The 15214-nt window shown below is 54.5% G+C and overlaps 3 protein-coding genes across 3 annotated transcripts; 1 reads left to right on the forward strand and 2 right to left on the reverse strand.

Moving 5' to 3' along the window:
- Positions 1–315: 315 nt before the first annotated feature.
- Positions 316–7513, reverse strand: PV09_05832 (1,3-beta-glucan synthase component FKS1). The gene is made up of 4 exons (XM_016359389.1): positions 6804–7513; positions 6490–6655; positions 1146–6419; positions 316–1081 (listed from the first exon to the last, which is right to left on the reverse strand). Exons 2-4 carry the CDS (start codon positions 6630–6632, stop codon positions 778–780), a joined length of 5721 nt encoding a protein of 1906 aa, XP_016212638.1. The 5' UTR covers positions 6633–6655; positions 6804–7513; the 3' UTR covers positions 316–777.
- Positions 7514–10719: 3206 nt separating this feature from the next.
- Positions 10720–13292, forward strand: PV09_05833 (uncharacterized protein). The gene is made up of 3 exons (XM_016359390.1): positions 10720–11325; positions 11377–12144; positions 12214–13292. Exons 1-3 carry the CDS (start codon positions 11178–11180, stop codon positions 12894–12896), a joined length of 1599 nt encoding a protein of 532 aa, XP_016212639.1. The 5' UTR covers positions 10720–11177; the 3' UTR covers positions 12897–13292.
- Positions 13293–13616: 324 nt separating this feature from the next.
- PV09_05834 (uncharacterized protein) lies at positions 13617–15149 on the reverse strand. The gene is made up of 2 exons (XM_016359391.1): positions 14770–15149; positions 13617–14698 (listed from the first exon to the last, which is right to left on the reverse strand). The coding sequence occupies exons 1-2, from the start codon at positions 14941–14943 to the stop codon at positions 14021–14023; spliced, it is 852 nt and encodes a 283-aa protein (XP_016212640.1). The 5' UTR covers positions 14944–15149; the 3' UTR covers positions 13617–14020.
- Positions 15150–15214: the final 65 nt, after the last annotated feature.

The following is a 15214-nucleotide window of genomic DNA, read 5'->3' on the forward strand; positions in this document are numbered from 1 at the left end:
ACGACACGACGCACACCCATAAAACCGTTGCCGTAACCTTGTGGCCGAGAATTATTCGTCGTGTCGTGAAGCCGACCAAAAACAAGCACGCGAAAATTATACTCTTATGCCCTCCCAACCAAAAAAAAAAAAAAAAAAAAAAAAAAAAAAAAAAAAAAACCTCTCTCGCGCCGCGATCTGGTAGCTGTAACGCTAGAAACTATGACTGATAGCATGGCTTGACACCCACATGCTACATGTGCTGTAATCTCCAGTTTCTTCAAACTACAAGGCACAAAACGGTCTTGTTGAGCACGTGATTTTAATCTCACCGTGTTGAACGACGTACCGCGCAAAAGGCTGACCATTCGTGCATTTTGCCTAGTTTCTTGTTCTAAGCCAAATGTCAAATTACTGCATGCATGAAAGCTGAGACTTGCATCATTCAAGTGCTCATCTTAGGCATTCCGTGTACTCGCAATTCATTACTTCTATACTAGTATCCTTTGCTTTGATTCAAAGAAAGATTTTTCGTCTTTGTAAAATGAAGAGAAAATAACAAAGAACGCCTTCAACCCCTCCACCTTCGCCCAAGAAAAACACACCAAAGGAAAAAACAGAAACCTCCCCAAGCCGACGTTGTTTAGTCTTACGCCACTGATCGCGAGGATTTAGACTGCGCTTCCGAGTGCAGGCCATGCATGCATACATCATGATGTCTTGTTGTACAAAAGATACAGAGGTGCAATATTCACATTCTAGCAAATCTCATCTCCTTCACCGAAAAGATCTAGACGTTCATTGCCAAACAGGGACGTTTCTGACGTACATCATCCTCTTGGCGCCGGAGGTAGAGGTAGCAGCGGCAGCTGCACCTGTGCCAGTCTCAGAAGAGATTGTATCGTTGCGGTTGAGACCGGTCGGTTGAGCAAGATTGTCTGGGATGTTGCTGAAGGTCAGGTACTTGCCGGCTACGAGCGGCGCAACGATGAGGACAAGGAACAGGACAAACAAAGCAAAGTAGAGGATAGAGTAGCGGATGACACGTCGCTTGCGAAGACGGGATTGCTTGAGCGAATAGATAGGTGGACGGATTTGACGACTGTGACGAGGTATTAGCACGAGGAGTCTCTTCCGCATGAAAAAAAGGGGGGGTGAAAACAAACCTGGGACGTAGCCAGAAGAGCATGACAGAATGAATCTTGTCAATCATCGGAATACAGAGCACAGGCAGCATCATGAAGAGGATAAAGTGACCGAGGACGAAGTCACCGGCGAAGTAGCCCAGCTCAGTAATTTTGCAGAGGAACTCGCGACCAGGCTGGGAGAGTGTGTGCCAACCAAGAGAGTACCATTTACCAGTCCACCACGCAATGTTAGCCGAATCAGCTTTGAACTCACGCGTGAGCGCCAGGGCAATGATGAGTTTGTAGACAAAGCGCTGAATGGCCAACACGGTGACCATGCCGAGAATTGCCTTCGGGAAGGACCAGGCTTCGAGAAAGAACATGACTTCGAAGAAGGCAAAGAGCATGATGACGGAGACGGCATGAGCAATAGCGGCAAGCACTGCACCGAACTTCTTGCAGCACATGCTCAGGACAGGACCCATACAGCAAGCCATGCCGAAAAAGGCACCTGCAACGCCGGCATTGACAGCGACGGGAGCAAGCGCAATGATGCCAACACGGAGCAGTGAGTTTGTGGGAGCAATCACCTTGTCCGCGTTGCCCTCGTTACTGGAGATCACACCGCGCTGCGCATTAATGAAGAGGTATGGAATTAGAGTTACGGCAACGAGCACAAGCGGGCCGACGATTTCGCTGAAGAAGATGTTGGTAAAATGAGCGCGAGGGACGTCGCCAGACAATTTGCTGGACGGATCGCCAAGTGCCTTCCTCTTGAAGCCAGTGATGCGGGTTCGGGAGAGGCGACAGAAGCCGATCCACGAGGCAGAGTGGGAGCGTGTGTTGCCACGCGACAGCCAGCGGAGATACTCTCGGTAGTCGATGAAGAAGTCGTTCCATGCGAATTGATGCGGGTTGAACAAGAATGGACAGATCATCAACGCGATCAGGGAGGCCCAGAAATAGATCAACCATACGCCCCAGATTGTCGTGGTCGCAAACAAGAGCATCATGAGGAGACGAGCGCCCATGTAGATGGAAGGACCAGCGAAGCGAGAGTAGAGGATGCCGAATGGAATACGTGCAGTGGCGAAGCCACGACCGGTACCGATATATCGAGCGCCACCAAAGGACAGGTCCGCATGGAGAGAGTTTGCGTAGATCTGGCAGACAAAGACCTCGAAGAACGGAGAGAAGGATGAGAACTGTTTGGCCAGACGGGTAGCGGCACGCCAAAAGCCACGCTCGGTCAACTCTTGGACGACAAGCGGAATGAACGACATGAAGAAGACGATGAAGATGGACAAGACGCAACGCTTAACCCAGTCCTGGACGGGCACCAAGTTTGCACATCCAGTTGGCTTGAGCGGGTCGGTGATCGGTACGTTCTTGTTGTAGTGGCAAATGATCGTCTCGTGACTGAGGGCGCCGAGGTTGATCAGACAGAACATGAACAACTGCACCGAAAGGATGATGAACAGGTTGTTGATGTGGAAACCAGGATGGGCATAGTAGAATGACAGGAACCGATCCAGTGGAAGTTGAGTGCCCAAGTAGTAGTACTCGCGGGAAAGCATCTGCTCACCCATACCAGTGCCGATCTTGGTTGTGAAGTTGAGGATAGAGCCAAAGCCAAGGTCACGACCCTTACCACACTGGAAGTATTCGCAGTGCTTGATTCGACCTCCGCGCAGAAGGGCGTTCATACCAGCGTAGATATCCTCGTTAAGATGAAGACCCTTCTGAGCCTTGGACACACCACCTCGCGTGCACATGAAGATGCCGTTGAGGAAATCAGGATGACCGTAGTGGAGCTTGCCACCGATTTGTGCCAAAGTACGAGCGAACAACGTGCCGAACGTTTGTTCCTTGCCCGCAGCGACGTCACCAAGGATACCGATATTCTCAGAGAAAATGTATTCACGAGCACCAAGAATGGCCACGGGAGACTTCTCCGGAGGCGCGAGGCCGGGCGTGTATGGAGATACGTTCTCCGTGGTCATCTCCTCGAACTCGGCCAACACAGATCGGATCTTCAAGCACTCCTCGAGGTAATTGTCCTGGTTGGCGTCGATGAGCTGAATGTACTCGCCACGATAGAAGATGATCGCGTGATTCTGGTTGTCCGACTTGCCATCACCAAGAATAGGGTTACCTGACAGCTGGACTCGGAACTTGGGACGACGCATACCGTTCTCCATGATCTCAGAGTGACCGTCGATCAGAGCGGAGTAGATGCGAGGATCCTCACCCTCGTTGAGAGGAGGCTCCTCGTCGAGGTAAGCAATCTGGAGATCCGGGTAGGCACGGAGCAAGAACTCTGTATTTTCACGCTCTTCCTTGGAGAACTTGGCATAACGCTGCATAGAGACGATGATCTTGAACTTTCGCCGAGCCATGCGCTCCAACTCACGTTCCAGCTTGTCCGAGTTACCACCAAACATCTGAACGACCTCCGGGTTCTCAACGCGGTACAGAAGTTTGATGGCGCGGCTGTAGTTCATGAAACCGGAGACGGTGCGGTACAGAGTCTGAGAGCGGAGCGAGGCCCAGATACGAGTTCGGAGCGTGTACTCCGGAGCCGCGGACTTGAAACCAATGCAGTAGAACGGTAGGTCGTCGTTCTTGCTCTTGGTAGTCTCTTTCTCGCTCTTCTCGTAATCGCCGTTGAATTGAGAGGTCTCGTCAGCCAGTATCTTGGTATCCTTCACAAAGCAGTCCCATTCATGCGGGTGGAGCTGTTTCAGATACTCAAGAAGGGTGACACGTGAGTAGGGCTCATCCTCACGAATGATTTCACGTAAGGAGTGCAGAATCTTCTCACCGTAGTGTGGAATCAACACCGTGAAAGTGGGCATGTTGTCAACCGGCAGCGGCTCTGGAATAGGCGTGGACAAGGACTGGGCGAAGAAGGAGATGCGGCGCTCAGCCTCGCTCTGCGCTGGGAAGAACTCCGTTTTGAAAGAGTGATCCTCCTGAGAAACGAAGAAAGTTGGAGCGCGCAGCGTACGCTTCCCTTCCTGCTCGGACGGAACCTGATGGTACAAAAGCTTTTGAACATGGTCGATGGCCAGAAGGTGCTCTCGGTACATGGAAATGACGATAGCGTTCCAAATTTGAGAGATGAGCACCTTGGGCTTGTACTTGATCTCCATATCGGTCGTCGCAAGAACCTTGGAGTAGATACGTTTCGGCAACCGTGAGAAGATGTTTCTCCAAGGGGTCCAGATTGAAACACCGAGGTAGAAAGATCGGGCAATTGAAAAGACCGTGTTGTACAAAATGTACCACAGGTAAGTATCCAGGAAGAAGAGGATCAAATCCGTGAAGATCATGAGACCGAGGAGAATCTGAGCCTGGTATGTGCAGAGAGTCGTGCCCAGAATCTTATCGCCGACACAGTTTCTCATCCTCATCATCGACAGGATACGAATGGGGTCCTTGACTGAGAGAATCAGGAAGAAGTACGACTCGACAAGCTTCGTTGCGAAGACGAGCACCCACAGGCCGTACGACATCCACATGTCGTTGCCCTTCAGATGTGGCCAGCTTGCGGTGAAAGTCTGACTAGCAACGTACTGCCTCGACTTCTTCTTGTTGAGATAGCTGCCAAACAGGCCGCCAAGGGGCTGAATGGAGAAGAAGAAGAACGTGCCGAGGGCGATGAAGAACTGGACGATGCCGAGTGCCAAAGCAATGGAGCCGGTCTGCTTGTACCCGAAGATGTAGGCCGAGGGAGCAATGTTCAACACAAACATGCCAATCAGGAAGAACAGTCGACCACGCAGGTGCTGGGCTCCAGTCCATCTTCGCGGAACGTAGGCCCATTCCGCACAAGTCGCGGCGATCATGATCAGACAAGAGATGGCTCCACCAAGAGCCACAGCGGACCATTGGGCGGGAGCGTTCGGCTTCTGGTTCAACTCCTGCTGGTAGTTCTTGGTGTAGATGGTAGGCGAATTGTAGGAGACATAGAACCAGAACACAGTGACGTGGATGACCCAGATGCGGTTGAAATTGACCAGCGCATGGAACCAGGAGCGAGTTTCCTTGTACGTCTTGAAGAATACCTTCTTCCAGACGACGTCCTTCAGACGCATGTAACGCTCAGACGGGGGCAGGTCGACGATGCGTGTCTTGTCTTCCAGCACGATTCGCTCTATGCCCTCAGGGTACCAGAAGAGTTGATTGATATCGTCATAGCCGATGATCTTGGCGTGATCCTTTTCGCGACGCATGTACTTGCCGTCCTGGATCTCGTAGCCCTGGTCTCGAATGTACTGGTAAAGAGGAGTGATGACATTGTTGAGATACGTGAACTCCTCTACTTCCTGCACGTTTTGCGACGCCGGCGAGTTGAGCCAGTCGTCGGCACACTTGAAGATGAAGCAGAGACATTCGGGCACGAAGCGAACTTGGTTTGCTTCACCCCAGCAGAGCAGGTACAGAGCAATCTGTCTGACACGCTCCGCTTGAGACATGCGGTTCATTCGGGTCTTCCAGCGATACTCTGCAGCCTCCAAGCTGTTATCGCCCTCCAGCGCCTCCAGGGTCTGCTCTTCGTTCTGAGGATTTTGCGCCGCTGCCTTCTTCGCCGCGCGACGGGCTTTGCGGGTCCGCCTGTCGGCCTTGCCGAGCTTCATGTTGGCGAAGCCAACGGCGTCGTCAAGATCGAGATGAGCAGCAAAATACCACCTCCGATAGTTAGCGTTTTCACCACCGATGTAGTCAGCGTGAAGCGTGAGCAGGGCCTGGTTGGGCGTCATACGCGAGGCCCGTGAGTCGAGTTGGGTCATCAGGTGGTCGTACATGTTGCGCACGTTGTCGCCCTGGAAGCCAAACTTGGCGCGCAGTTCCATGAAGATCTCCTCAATCTCTTCCTTGGTGATGGGAACCTGCGCATCAACGGTCCAAGCCGGATACGGTTCTCTGGAGCGTTGCCCTGCAGGAAGAGCATCGTAGCCGGGTCCGTAGATTGGCGTCGAGGCACCTGACGAGCGATTGCCGTACGAGATTTGGGACGAGGGGGGTCTGTAGCCACGCTGTCCTTCTCCGTAGCTGTTGTATCTCTCGTCGCCGCGGCCGTAGTAGTCCATGTCAGCGGCACGGTGAATATCCGACCTCATAGTGAAGTCGCTGAAGGTCTCCGACTCTTCTTCGGAAGGTCCTCGACGACCACCCTGGGCATAGCCTTGTTGGCCATAACCCTGATCATAGTACTGGTTGTCGTAGTACTCATCGCCGTGATACCCTTGCTGATCGTAGTAGCCATCTTGGGCGTAGCCGCCCTGATGGTCGTTATTGTAGTAGCCCCTGAATTAGAAAGAAAGGTCAACATCGGTATGTACGAGTGTGAGATGGACAGAGCGAGTGGGTGACGTACTGTTGATCATCATAGTAGCCGTCCTGACCATTATGATCGTAATGTTGGTTATGGTCGTAGTAACCTTGGTCGTCCTGATAATATCCCTGGCCGTCATGGCCGTAGGAATTATCGTACTGACCGCCCTGCTGGTGGCCCGACATGTTGTGAAAAATACAAGTTGAAGCTGAAGAGAACGAGGGCGCGTCAGCAAGCAGTTGCAATCATGGAAACATACGCGTTGCGACGGGTGGTTGCGGAGATTGCAGGCGCGAGGCCGTCTGAAACGGGCGAGGAAGCAAATGCGAGGCGGACAGGAGGGCAGGGGCACTCACTTCTACAAGTGGACCATTCCCAGAGCACAAGAGTCGTACCGAAGTATTATGCGCGCGTGGAGGAAAGCAGGCTCGATTGCACGCTGCTGCAAGTCGAGGCCGGAGCAAGTGAACGGACGGTTCGCGCGCAATGTGTAGATCGTGTTGGTGACGTGCTGTATCGTCGAGGGGGGTTGGGTACAAGCGAAGGAGCGAGCGGACGGATACCGGGATCACGAATTAAGGTTTGATATTAAAAAAAAAAAAAGGAAAAGGTAGGGTGCCGAAGGTGGTGTTGCACCAGGTGAAGAAAGCGAAGGTGAGGCAGTTGGATCGGTGCGAGAGGACAATCGGTCGGGGAAAAGGTTGGAAGGTGGCTCGAAGCTTGGGGGGGGGGAGAGGAATTTGTTGTACTGAGGCAGGTGGAGAACGAAGCTGGGCGGTTGACGTTTTGGGGGGCTGCTAGTGGTGGACGCGACGGCTCTCCTGACGGGCCAGTGCCGCTCGAGTTGGCGCGGTAACTAGACGCACACCACGTCCACTGCTCGCAGATGGACAAGTGGAGGGCGACAACGAGAGAGGGGTTCAGCGAAGGCAGGCCGAGGTGCGTGATACAGAGGAAGGGAGGGAGAGGGAGAGCGAGAGGGAGAGGGAGAGAGAGAGAGAAAGAGAGCGTGTGTGGTGTCGAGAAAGCCTGCTTGCGTTCTTGCTTGCTTGGTTGCGAGGTTGCTTGCCGGGCGCGCAGGAGCAAGCAGGCCTTGGACGGGGGGCGACTCGAGTGCTCGCGGCGGGCCTGCGAGGGACGCGCACAGCTCGGAGCCAGCGCGAGCGCGCTAGAACGGGCGTGGAAAGAAAGGGGCGTGCCAGCCCCCGACACGCTCGGCGACAGGGCGCCGCGGCGTGAATCGCTCCCGCGCAGGGCGTGCTGGCAGCCACCGGCGTTTGATTCGGCCGGCGTGCAAATTGCTGTGCGCGCTTGTCCTGCCAGGCCGACAGGGGCGCCGCTCGCTCGCGGCCAGGATGTCTTTCCTCTCATTTATGACCCGTCTTGCTGGCGCTCGAGTTCCGAGCGTGCTGGTCCTCGACTCCCGGCCGCTGCGGTCTCGTCCGGTGCGGGCTGGACTTGCGTGCATGCGAGCAAACCTCCATTCCTGCTGCTCGAACCCGTCGTCCGGCCACAACCCGTGCCACAGTCCGCCGCTCACGCCCCCCCTGCCCGCGCGGCGCCCGCCCCGTTTATCGACCCACTTGTGTGTCGTTCACCTTGTCGACTGTGCTTCTTTGGCTCCTCCTTTGCCAGAACAGTGAAGAGACGAAGACGCATGAGGAGGGAACGAACGAAAAGAGAGCCAGCGAAAACTTCCGCCTGCGCGACGAGCAACCAGCCCCCTGTGCTCTTCCTGACCAAGCCGTCGCCTTCAAGTCTCCTCGTCGCCGTCCTCCTCCTCCTCCTCCTCCTCCTCGCTCCTCGCCTGCTCCCTTTTCCCTCTGTTTCCGCTCCATTGTCGCTGCATGCAGAACGCGCCGCCTATGCTCCCGCGCCCATTGTTCTCCGTAGAAACCTTTCTTCCTGCTCATCTCCGCCCCTGACACCCCGTCTGGACTACGTCTTACCCCCCCGCTGATCAATTATGGGCCGCCTGTTCTGTGGCCCGGAAAGATTGGCTGTCCCTGCTCGTCTCTTCTCTCTGTTCGCTGTGCTTGGCTCGTGGAAGCGACTTTTTTTTTTGGCTTCGCCGGGTGGCGGACGGGAAGGACACGCCATCACCTTGTTCCAAAACGTATCTAATAATATTGGGCACGTTCCGCCGATCCACATCTGCTCCTTCGGCCTCTGTGTGCCACAAGGCCAGAGAAGGCTCCATCCGCGATCGCCGGAATGCTCCACTGCTTTCGCTCGTCTTCGCCGCCGCCAACACGTCCGTCTGTCTACCTGTCTCGCCATCCTTCTTCTCCGTCGCTTTCAAGCATTGGCTAGTGCCATGTGCTGGTAGCCAAAACAAAAAGCGTGAAATTCGGCACGCACGAATGCACGAAACGCGGATGCGTCCCAGTGCTGCTGCTTCTGTTTATGGCTCATGCACTCAATCTAACTATCGAATCGCGCTGCCAGGCTTTCATGCACAACCGGCCGCTAGCCTTGTGTTCATGCGTACTTCTATCGTCATGACTTTGCCAATCCGACCAACCACCCTGCGAGCCACGTACGCCTCAGCGAACGAGCGCCTGCGTCTGGTCAAGGCGATGGTGCATGCGCCACACTTCACCACCTCTTGCCATGCGTTCACTATTGCATAAGAACTCCCAAGCCAGTAACAATGATGTTGTGTGCAACACTGCGGTCACGCCTGCTTGTTCCTTGCTTGCTCTTTGGCTCCTTTGCTAGCTGTCGCACTTTTGGGCACAGCACGAATCCGCACTTTGACTGGATTCGTATTCCCGCTTGATTCGTGTCTTGACCTCCCCCGGAGCTGCGCGCTAGAATGCCTTGGTGCGTTCCCAACGCTTTGAACTTCGTCCTCTGCTTGTTCCCAGATTCGTATCCGTCCAAGATCGAGATCCTCCCAAAGCACCTCACCGGCGTCTTTTTGCATTTCGTTGGTCATTGTAGTTATAAGGCAGCCGTGCGCCATGGGTACCCTCAGTCGGGCCAGGGCATGGAACTGCCTGAGCGGATCAAACGTGCGAGCCGCTCTAACCCCAAAACCGTGCGGTGGACAACACTGCTTACAGTGCGTCCAAGAACTGTCCAGTCAGGACGGGTGCCAGTGGACTCTCGGTCTAGCAGCACGACAAGCAGCGGAGCTTGTTTGCCAACCAGTCATTCGGCGCACAAACGGGAGGTGCTGTGTGCAGTTCGGTCGCTCTCGAACGGACAGCGCACGAGGGTCAAGCTTGTGCCAGCCCCTCGTGCCGAAGTCTTGACCGTTCTTGCTACAAGGACACTGTAGATCTTCTCCACCAGGCCCCCAAGCCCAATCAAAACGCTATTCATGCTGGACAACGCCACTTGGATCATGGAGCGTGGCGATTGCAGAACCTAGTTGGCAATTGCGCTCGACAGGAGGGTTTCTGCGTCCGCTCATCTCAAACCGGACTTTTTCAGAAACCAGGAAATGGACGCGCACAGCTGCTGACGGACGCTGTGCGTGCCGTGACCTGCTTTCCTGATTGAGCCCGTTCGAACAAGTGCGGTGCTGTATGGGGGATCAACTGCACAGCCGGCCTTTCCTTACGCTGGCAGCGCGCATCGCAATCCCACGTCACGCATGAGGTTCCCTCGCGACAGGACAGCGCGAATTCCGCCCACTTTACCTCAGGGAAGATGCATCTCGCGGTCAGCTGTCTACCACAGTACATGGCTCACTTGTCATGGCTGATGGGATGCCTCTGTCGGAGTGGCCATCTTCCGTTCTGCGACAGCTCGTGACTGGCGATGGCATGTTGTTCTTTAACTCACAATTGTTTCACCCATCCAGCTGCGACAGGTTCGCGGTTACATCATGCCCCTACGGCGATAACAATGACTGTTGCAACACGACTGTCGAGGCTAGTCTGTTACAACAAAACGACTTGTCTTGCCGCATTGGTTTGGCCTGCTCCCTCGGTCAGGAGCGTTGACGAGTCGCTTAACGTGCCATTACAAAAGTCACGGGCCTATGCAGAGTAGTCATTCCGCGTATAGAATTCAGCGTGCAGAATGGTGTAAGTACTGTGCATTGTTCGTTTGGAGCAGCATTGCAAGTTCTACAGTGTGCTCAGCGTCAAGTTCAACTTCAGATCGTGAGCTGGCTGAGCGATCCAGTGGAGGGTGTACAGCGAAGAGCGGGAAATTGGCCAGTCGCATCGCGGCACGGTCGATCGAAAGGAGCAGTCCAAAGCACTAGCGTTACCGAAGTTGGTTGCCAGAAAGGAAATAAAAATAACGGACCCCCAGACGCGCCCTGTATCAGCTCGGCTAGAGACATCTCTAACCTGGTTGAGCGAAGCGTTCTCAGCGCGCCTATCGACTGATCCACCGGCTTCATCATATCTCCACACCGCACCCACCTCTTCTCTTCCCCCCCCCTTCCCTTGCGAAACAACAAATTCCTGGTCTCCGTCTTGGCCATTGTTCTGTGTACAATCGGGTTCTGCGGGTTTTGAGAAGTGCTTGCGGGCTTTCTTCGTGACATTCTTTTGCGTCCTCGTATTTCTTTGTTTATCTCCATCTTAATTCTGACGCTCGCTCGACCCGGTGCTTGTGCAAACCCGCACGAGCAAGCCCCTATTTTCCGAAGCTTAATACTCCAGCACACGCTCCATACGAGCACGCGTACGACTTTGCACGACGGCATAATCTTCCAGGGTCGTTGATTCGAATTGCTATCTTATCGACTCTTTGTCCAAGGAATCATGCGGACCTGGACTGCAATCGCCGCCGCCGCGGCGTTTTTTTCCCGCGCCGCTCTGGCCGACGTTGATCCTATCGTCATCAAAGGATCCAAGTTCTTCTACAAGACCAACGGCACCCAGTTCTTCATCCAAGGCGTTGCTTACCAGCGTGAGTGCTTTGTGCGCCATTTTCTCAAGGCTGATGACTGACCATTAGCAGAGGACTACAGCACTAACTCTTCGACGACGTCGTCCTCTACCAACGCGTACACCGATCCTCTCGCTGACGCTGAACGCTGCAAGGTCGACGTGCCTTTGCTGAAGCAGCTCAATACAAACACAATCCGCGTGTATGCTGTCGATCCCACCAAGGACCACACGACATGCATGCAGCTCCTCCAAGACGCCGGCATCTACGTGATCGCCGATCTTTCGCAGCCAGGTCTGTCCATCAACCGTGACAGCCCCTCGTGGAACGACGAGCTCTACGCCCGCTACACCAGCGTCATTGATATGTTTGCTCCATACAACAACGTGATTGGATTCTTCGCCGGAAACGAAGTGTCGAACAACAACACAAACACAGATGCCTCCGCATTCGTAAAGGCTGCCGTGCGTGACTGCAAGGCGTACATCAAGGCCAAGGGCTATCGTCAAATGTACGTTGGTTATGCTACCAACGACGACGCTTCCATCCGTGTGAACATGGCAGACTACTTCAACTGCGGCAACCAGGACGACGCCATTGACTTCTGGGGCTACAACATCTATTCGTGGTGCGGCAACTCGTCCTTCACGGAATCCGGCTACGACCAGCGCGTCAAGGAGTTCTCCACTTACTCCGTCCCGTCCTTCTTCGCCGAGTACGGTTGCAACACTGTCCAGCCACGAGTCTTCACTGAGGTCCAGGCTCTGTTCGGTGACCAGATGACGCCCGTGTTCTCCGGCGGCATTGTTTACATGTATTTCCAGGAGGCGAACGACTATGGTAAGCAGGGTGCCTCGTTTTTTTTTTGTTCAATTTCCAGGATTGAATCTAGTCTAACAATGTCCACAGGTCTGGTCCAGGTCGAGTCCGGCAGCGCTGAGCCCAGCCTGCTCCCGGACTTCACCGCGTACTCCAGCCAGATGGCCCAGATTTCACCCACCGGTGTCAACATGGCCTCCTACACGCCAACCAATTCGCCAGCTGCCTGCCCGGCAGTCTCCTCTGGAGTCTGGGAAGCCGCCGCATCTCCTCTGCCACCTGTCGTCAACCCCGAACTTTGCAGCTGCATGTACAACTCGCTGTCTTGCGCCGTTTCCAGCTCAACCAGTGAGGATGAGTATGGCCAGCTCTTCGGTACAGTGTGCGGGTATGGCAACAGCTGTGCCGGCATTGCCGCCGACGCTACCAACGGCACCTACGGCGCCTACTCCGTGTGTAACGCCACCGAGCAGCTGTCGTTTGCTTTCAACCAGTACTACAAGTCCCAGGGCAATGCCGCTAGCGCTTGCGACTTCAACGGCGCCGCCAAGATCAAGAGCGCCGTCTCCGCTTCTGGAACGTGCAACTCTCTGATTCAGGCAGCCGGCACTGCTGGCACCAACACCGTCACTGCTTCCCCTGGCGCTTCCTCGACCAAGTCGGCAGGTGCTGCCAGCGGCCTCACGGTTCCACGCGTCGAGACTGCTTACTTCGGCGTCGCTGTCTCCGTGTTCGTGGCGAGCTTCTTTGGCGCTGGAATGATCCTGCTATAAAATCCATGCTGGGATAAATTTGAAACGTTGCGTTCAAACCGAGAGAAAAAAAACGATGACATTGTAATATATCCCCCTGCAAGCATATCGTATATTCCCCCGTCGTTTCATGTGCCGTCAAAAATATCCCTTCCTCCAACGTATTATTTTCTTCTTCATTGCAAGTCGGTCGGTGCAGCAAGGGGTGTTTTTGCTCATCATCATGCCATTGCTCCTCCCCTACGTCGTCTGACGCTTGTCGAGGATTGCAGCGTATATACTTCATGAACCAGCGCTCTGAGCTCGCCGCGAGGTGACCTGAAAAGGCGGATATCGCGGCCCCAGCGCTCTTGACTGGTGTAGCTTTAGCGAATTGAGAAAGCAATTGTACACTTAACAAAGCAAATCGTGTTCCACGGTCTTGTTCTGGTTTCACTCTCCCCTTGTGGTATTCTTGAAATCCTGTGACCTGGATACGACAGCTCTCATGCCCTTGGCGTAGGCCCTTCACACGGCGGTCCAGATCGGCGCTCGGCATAACGCATCAGTTCGTTTTCGCGGTCCTCTTGTGCGAGGCGTTCAGGTGCTTGCGGGCGTGCTATGGGCGGCTTAGACGCTTTTTAACATACACATGTGCATGAATGACATATTTGCATGTATATGAATTTTCGTGTATGTGGGCCATGTTTGAGCATGGTTACTTATGACAGAGGCACCTAGATGCCCCTTTCTTTTTTTTTTTTTTTTTTTTTAAGAAAAAAAAATCTAACGAATGAGGGTTCAAAAGCCAGACGGATGCAGTTTGGGCTATTGCGGGCCAGCCGGACGGATCGGTTCAGGAAAGCGTGGGACGGAAGGGCAACGGGAGCAGAGTAGGTCGAGGAAACGTCGCATCTCAGCTTGCGCTGAAGCGTGGGAAATGGTGGTAGGTGGCATCATGGGCGCTGGGTGAACGAGCAATCGCTGCTCCTGTGTGATTTCTTGCTGCGGTAATATGGTTACACATCCATCTAGTCCGAACAGCAATCCGGACGTGCCTTGCCTTTTCTTTCTAACGCAATGTCGATTGTACATCCTTTGTTCCCGTGACGCCCCAACGTGCTCGCCGCTTTTGAACGTTTCAACGCCAACAAAGTTTCGCTGTCTTACTTTCCAAACCCACCGCCTGATGGGTCCACGTCCATCTTCTCGGCCTCCGCGGGGATGTCGTCGTCCTTCAGCTCGTGCACCGTCACAAACTTGCTCAGCTCATCCTTGGTGATCACCTTCTCATTCAGCACCGCCGTCGTACCTTTGGGGAACCTGTAGTCCCGCAACTTCTTCTCCCTCTCGTTCGGCTTGATGTAGTTCCTCATGAGCGTCGCCTTCTCCGGCGTGATCACGCACACGTCCACGTTGCTGCCAGAACCTAGATCGTTAAAGATACCGGCCAGAATGGCCTCCGAGCACAGCTTGACGGCCTCATCCTTGGTCAATTCTGGCTTCCACATCGTCTCAAACATGGCCATCGCGGCCAGACTGCCGGAGCCCATGGTCACGTAGGGCAGCTTGTCCGTGGAACCGTGGGCGTGGACGGTGAAGAGATGCGAGCCTGTGGGGTCGCAACCAGCAACGACGAGGTAGGCGCCTATGTGACCCTGATATCGGAAGAGGTGCTGCTTGAGCATGGTCATGACCGTAACAACGCGCGGCTTGCGCCCTGTGGACAGCGCATGGAGTTCAATGTTGGAGGAGATGAGAGCTGTGGTGAACTCGGTGTCAGCAGCTGTGCCAGCACCAGCGCACCATATTTGTGGGGCGATGTAGTGTAGCTTTTCGCAATTCTGTCGAAACGTTCGCGTCAGTGACTGATGTGATTACGCAGCGGATTACAGTGGGTTGGCTTTAAGCATACCTTGTCTGCAACGATCGGTCCACTGGTGGCACGAGTGTCGGCTGCTATCACGACCCCCCCGTCGTATAGACACCCAACAATGGTTGTGCCAGTGCTAGTAGCCTTTGGCAGGGGCACTCCACGAGCGTGGAGAGCCACATTCCTGTTGTAGTTGCTGAAGTCGAAGCCGCCCATGTTGGGGTGTCTGCGACGTTTGCACTCGCCCGTCGGTCTTGGCCTGGAGCTATGAGGGTTCCAACGCAAGAGAGTGAACGTCTCTGCCTATGTTCTTCAAGGCGCAGCTAGTTGTTGTAGATGGTAGCGGCGAGAAGGCGTGGCAAGGCAGGAGGTGTAGACGGAACAAAGCTGCGTCAGTGCCGGCAGCCTTGTGTAGAGACAAGAGACAGCTCCTCGTCTCTCACATCAACGCACGGACGTTGCACGACCATACACGCGCCTAGCCCAA

The sequence above is a fragment of the Verruconis gallopava genome, assembly GCF_000836295.1.
Source record: "Verruconis gallopava strain CBS 43764 unplaced genomic scaffold supercont1.19, whole genome shotgun sequence".
NCBI classification, from domain to species: Eukaryota; Fungi; Ascomycota; class Dothideomycetes; order Venturiales; family Sympoventuriaceae; genus Verruconis; species Verruconis gallopava.

What these genes read in the sequence shown, in the direction of transcription:
- PV09_05833 (XM_016359390.1), top strand. Translation starts at nt 11,178, where the DNA reads ATGCGGACCTGGACTGCAATCGCCGCCGCCGCGGCGTTTTTTTCCCGC. An exon ending in CCAAGGCGTTGCTTACCAGC is followed by an intron (nt 11,326 to 11,376) that starts GTGAGTGCTTTG and finishes GACCATTAGCAG; the next exon opens with AGGACTACAGCACTAACTCT. An exon ending in CCAGGAGGCGAACGACTATG is followed by an intron (nt 12,145 to 12,213) that starts GTAAGCAGGGTG and finishes CAATGTCCACAG; the next exon opens with GTCTGGTCCAGGTCGAGTCC.
- PV09_05832 (XM_016359389.1), bottom strand. Translation starts at nt 6,632, where the DNA reads ATGTCGGGCCACCAGCAGGGCGGTCAGTACGATAATTCCTACGGCCAT. An exon ending in GGCTACTATGATGATCAACA is followed by an intron (nt 6,420 to 6,489) that starts GTACGTCACCCA and finishes TTTCTAATTCAG; the next exon opens with GGGCTACTACAATAACGACC. An exon ending in CTCTTCTGGCTACGTCCCAG is followed by an intron (nt 1,082 to 1,145) that starts GTTTGTTTTCAC and finishes ACCTCGTCACAG; the next exon opens with TCGTCAAATCCGTCCACCTA.
- PV09_05834 (XM_016359391.1), bottom strand. Translation starts at nt 14,943, where the DNA reads ATGGGCGGCTTCGACTTCAGCAACTACAACAGGAATGTGGCTCTCCAC. An exon ending in GACCGATCGTTGCAGACAAG is followed by an intron (nt 14,699 to 14,769) that starts GTATGCTTAAAG and finishes ACGTTTCGACAG; the next exon opens with AATTGCGAAAAGCTACACTA.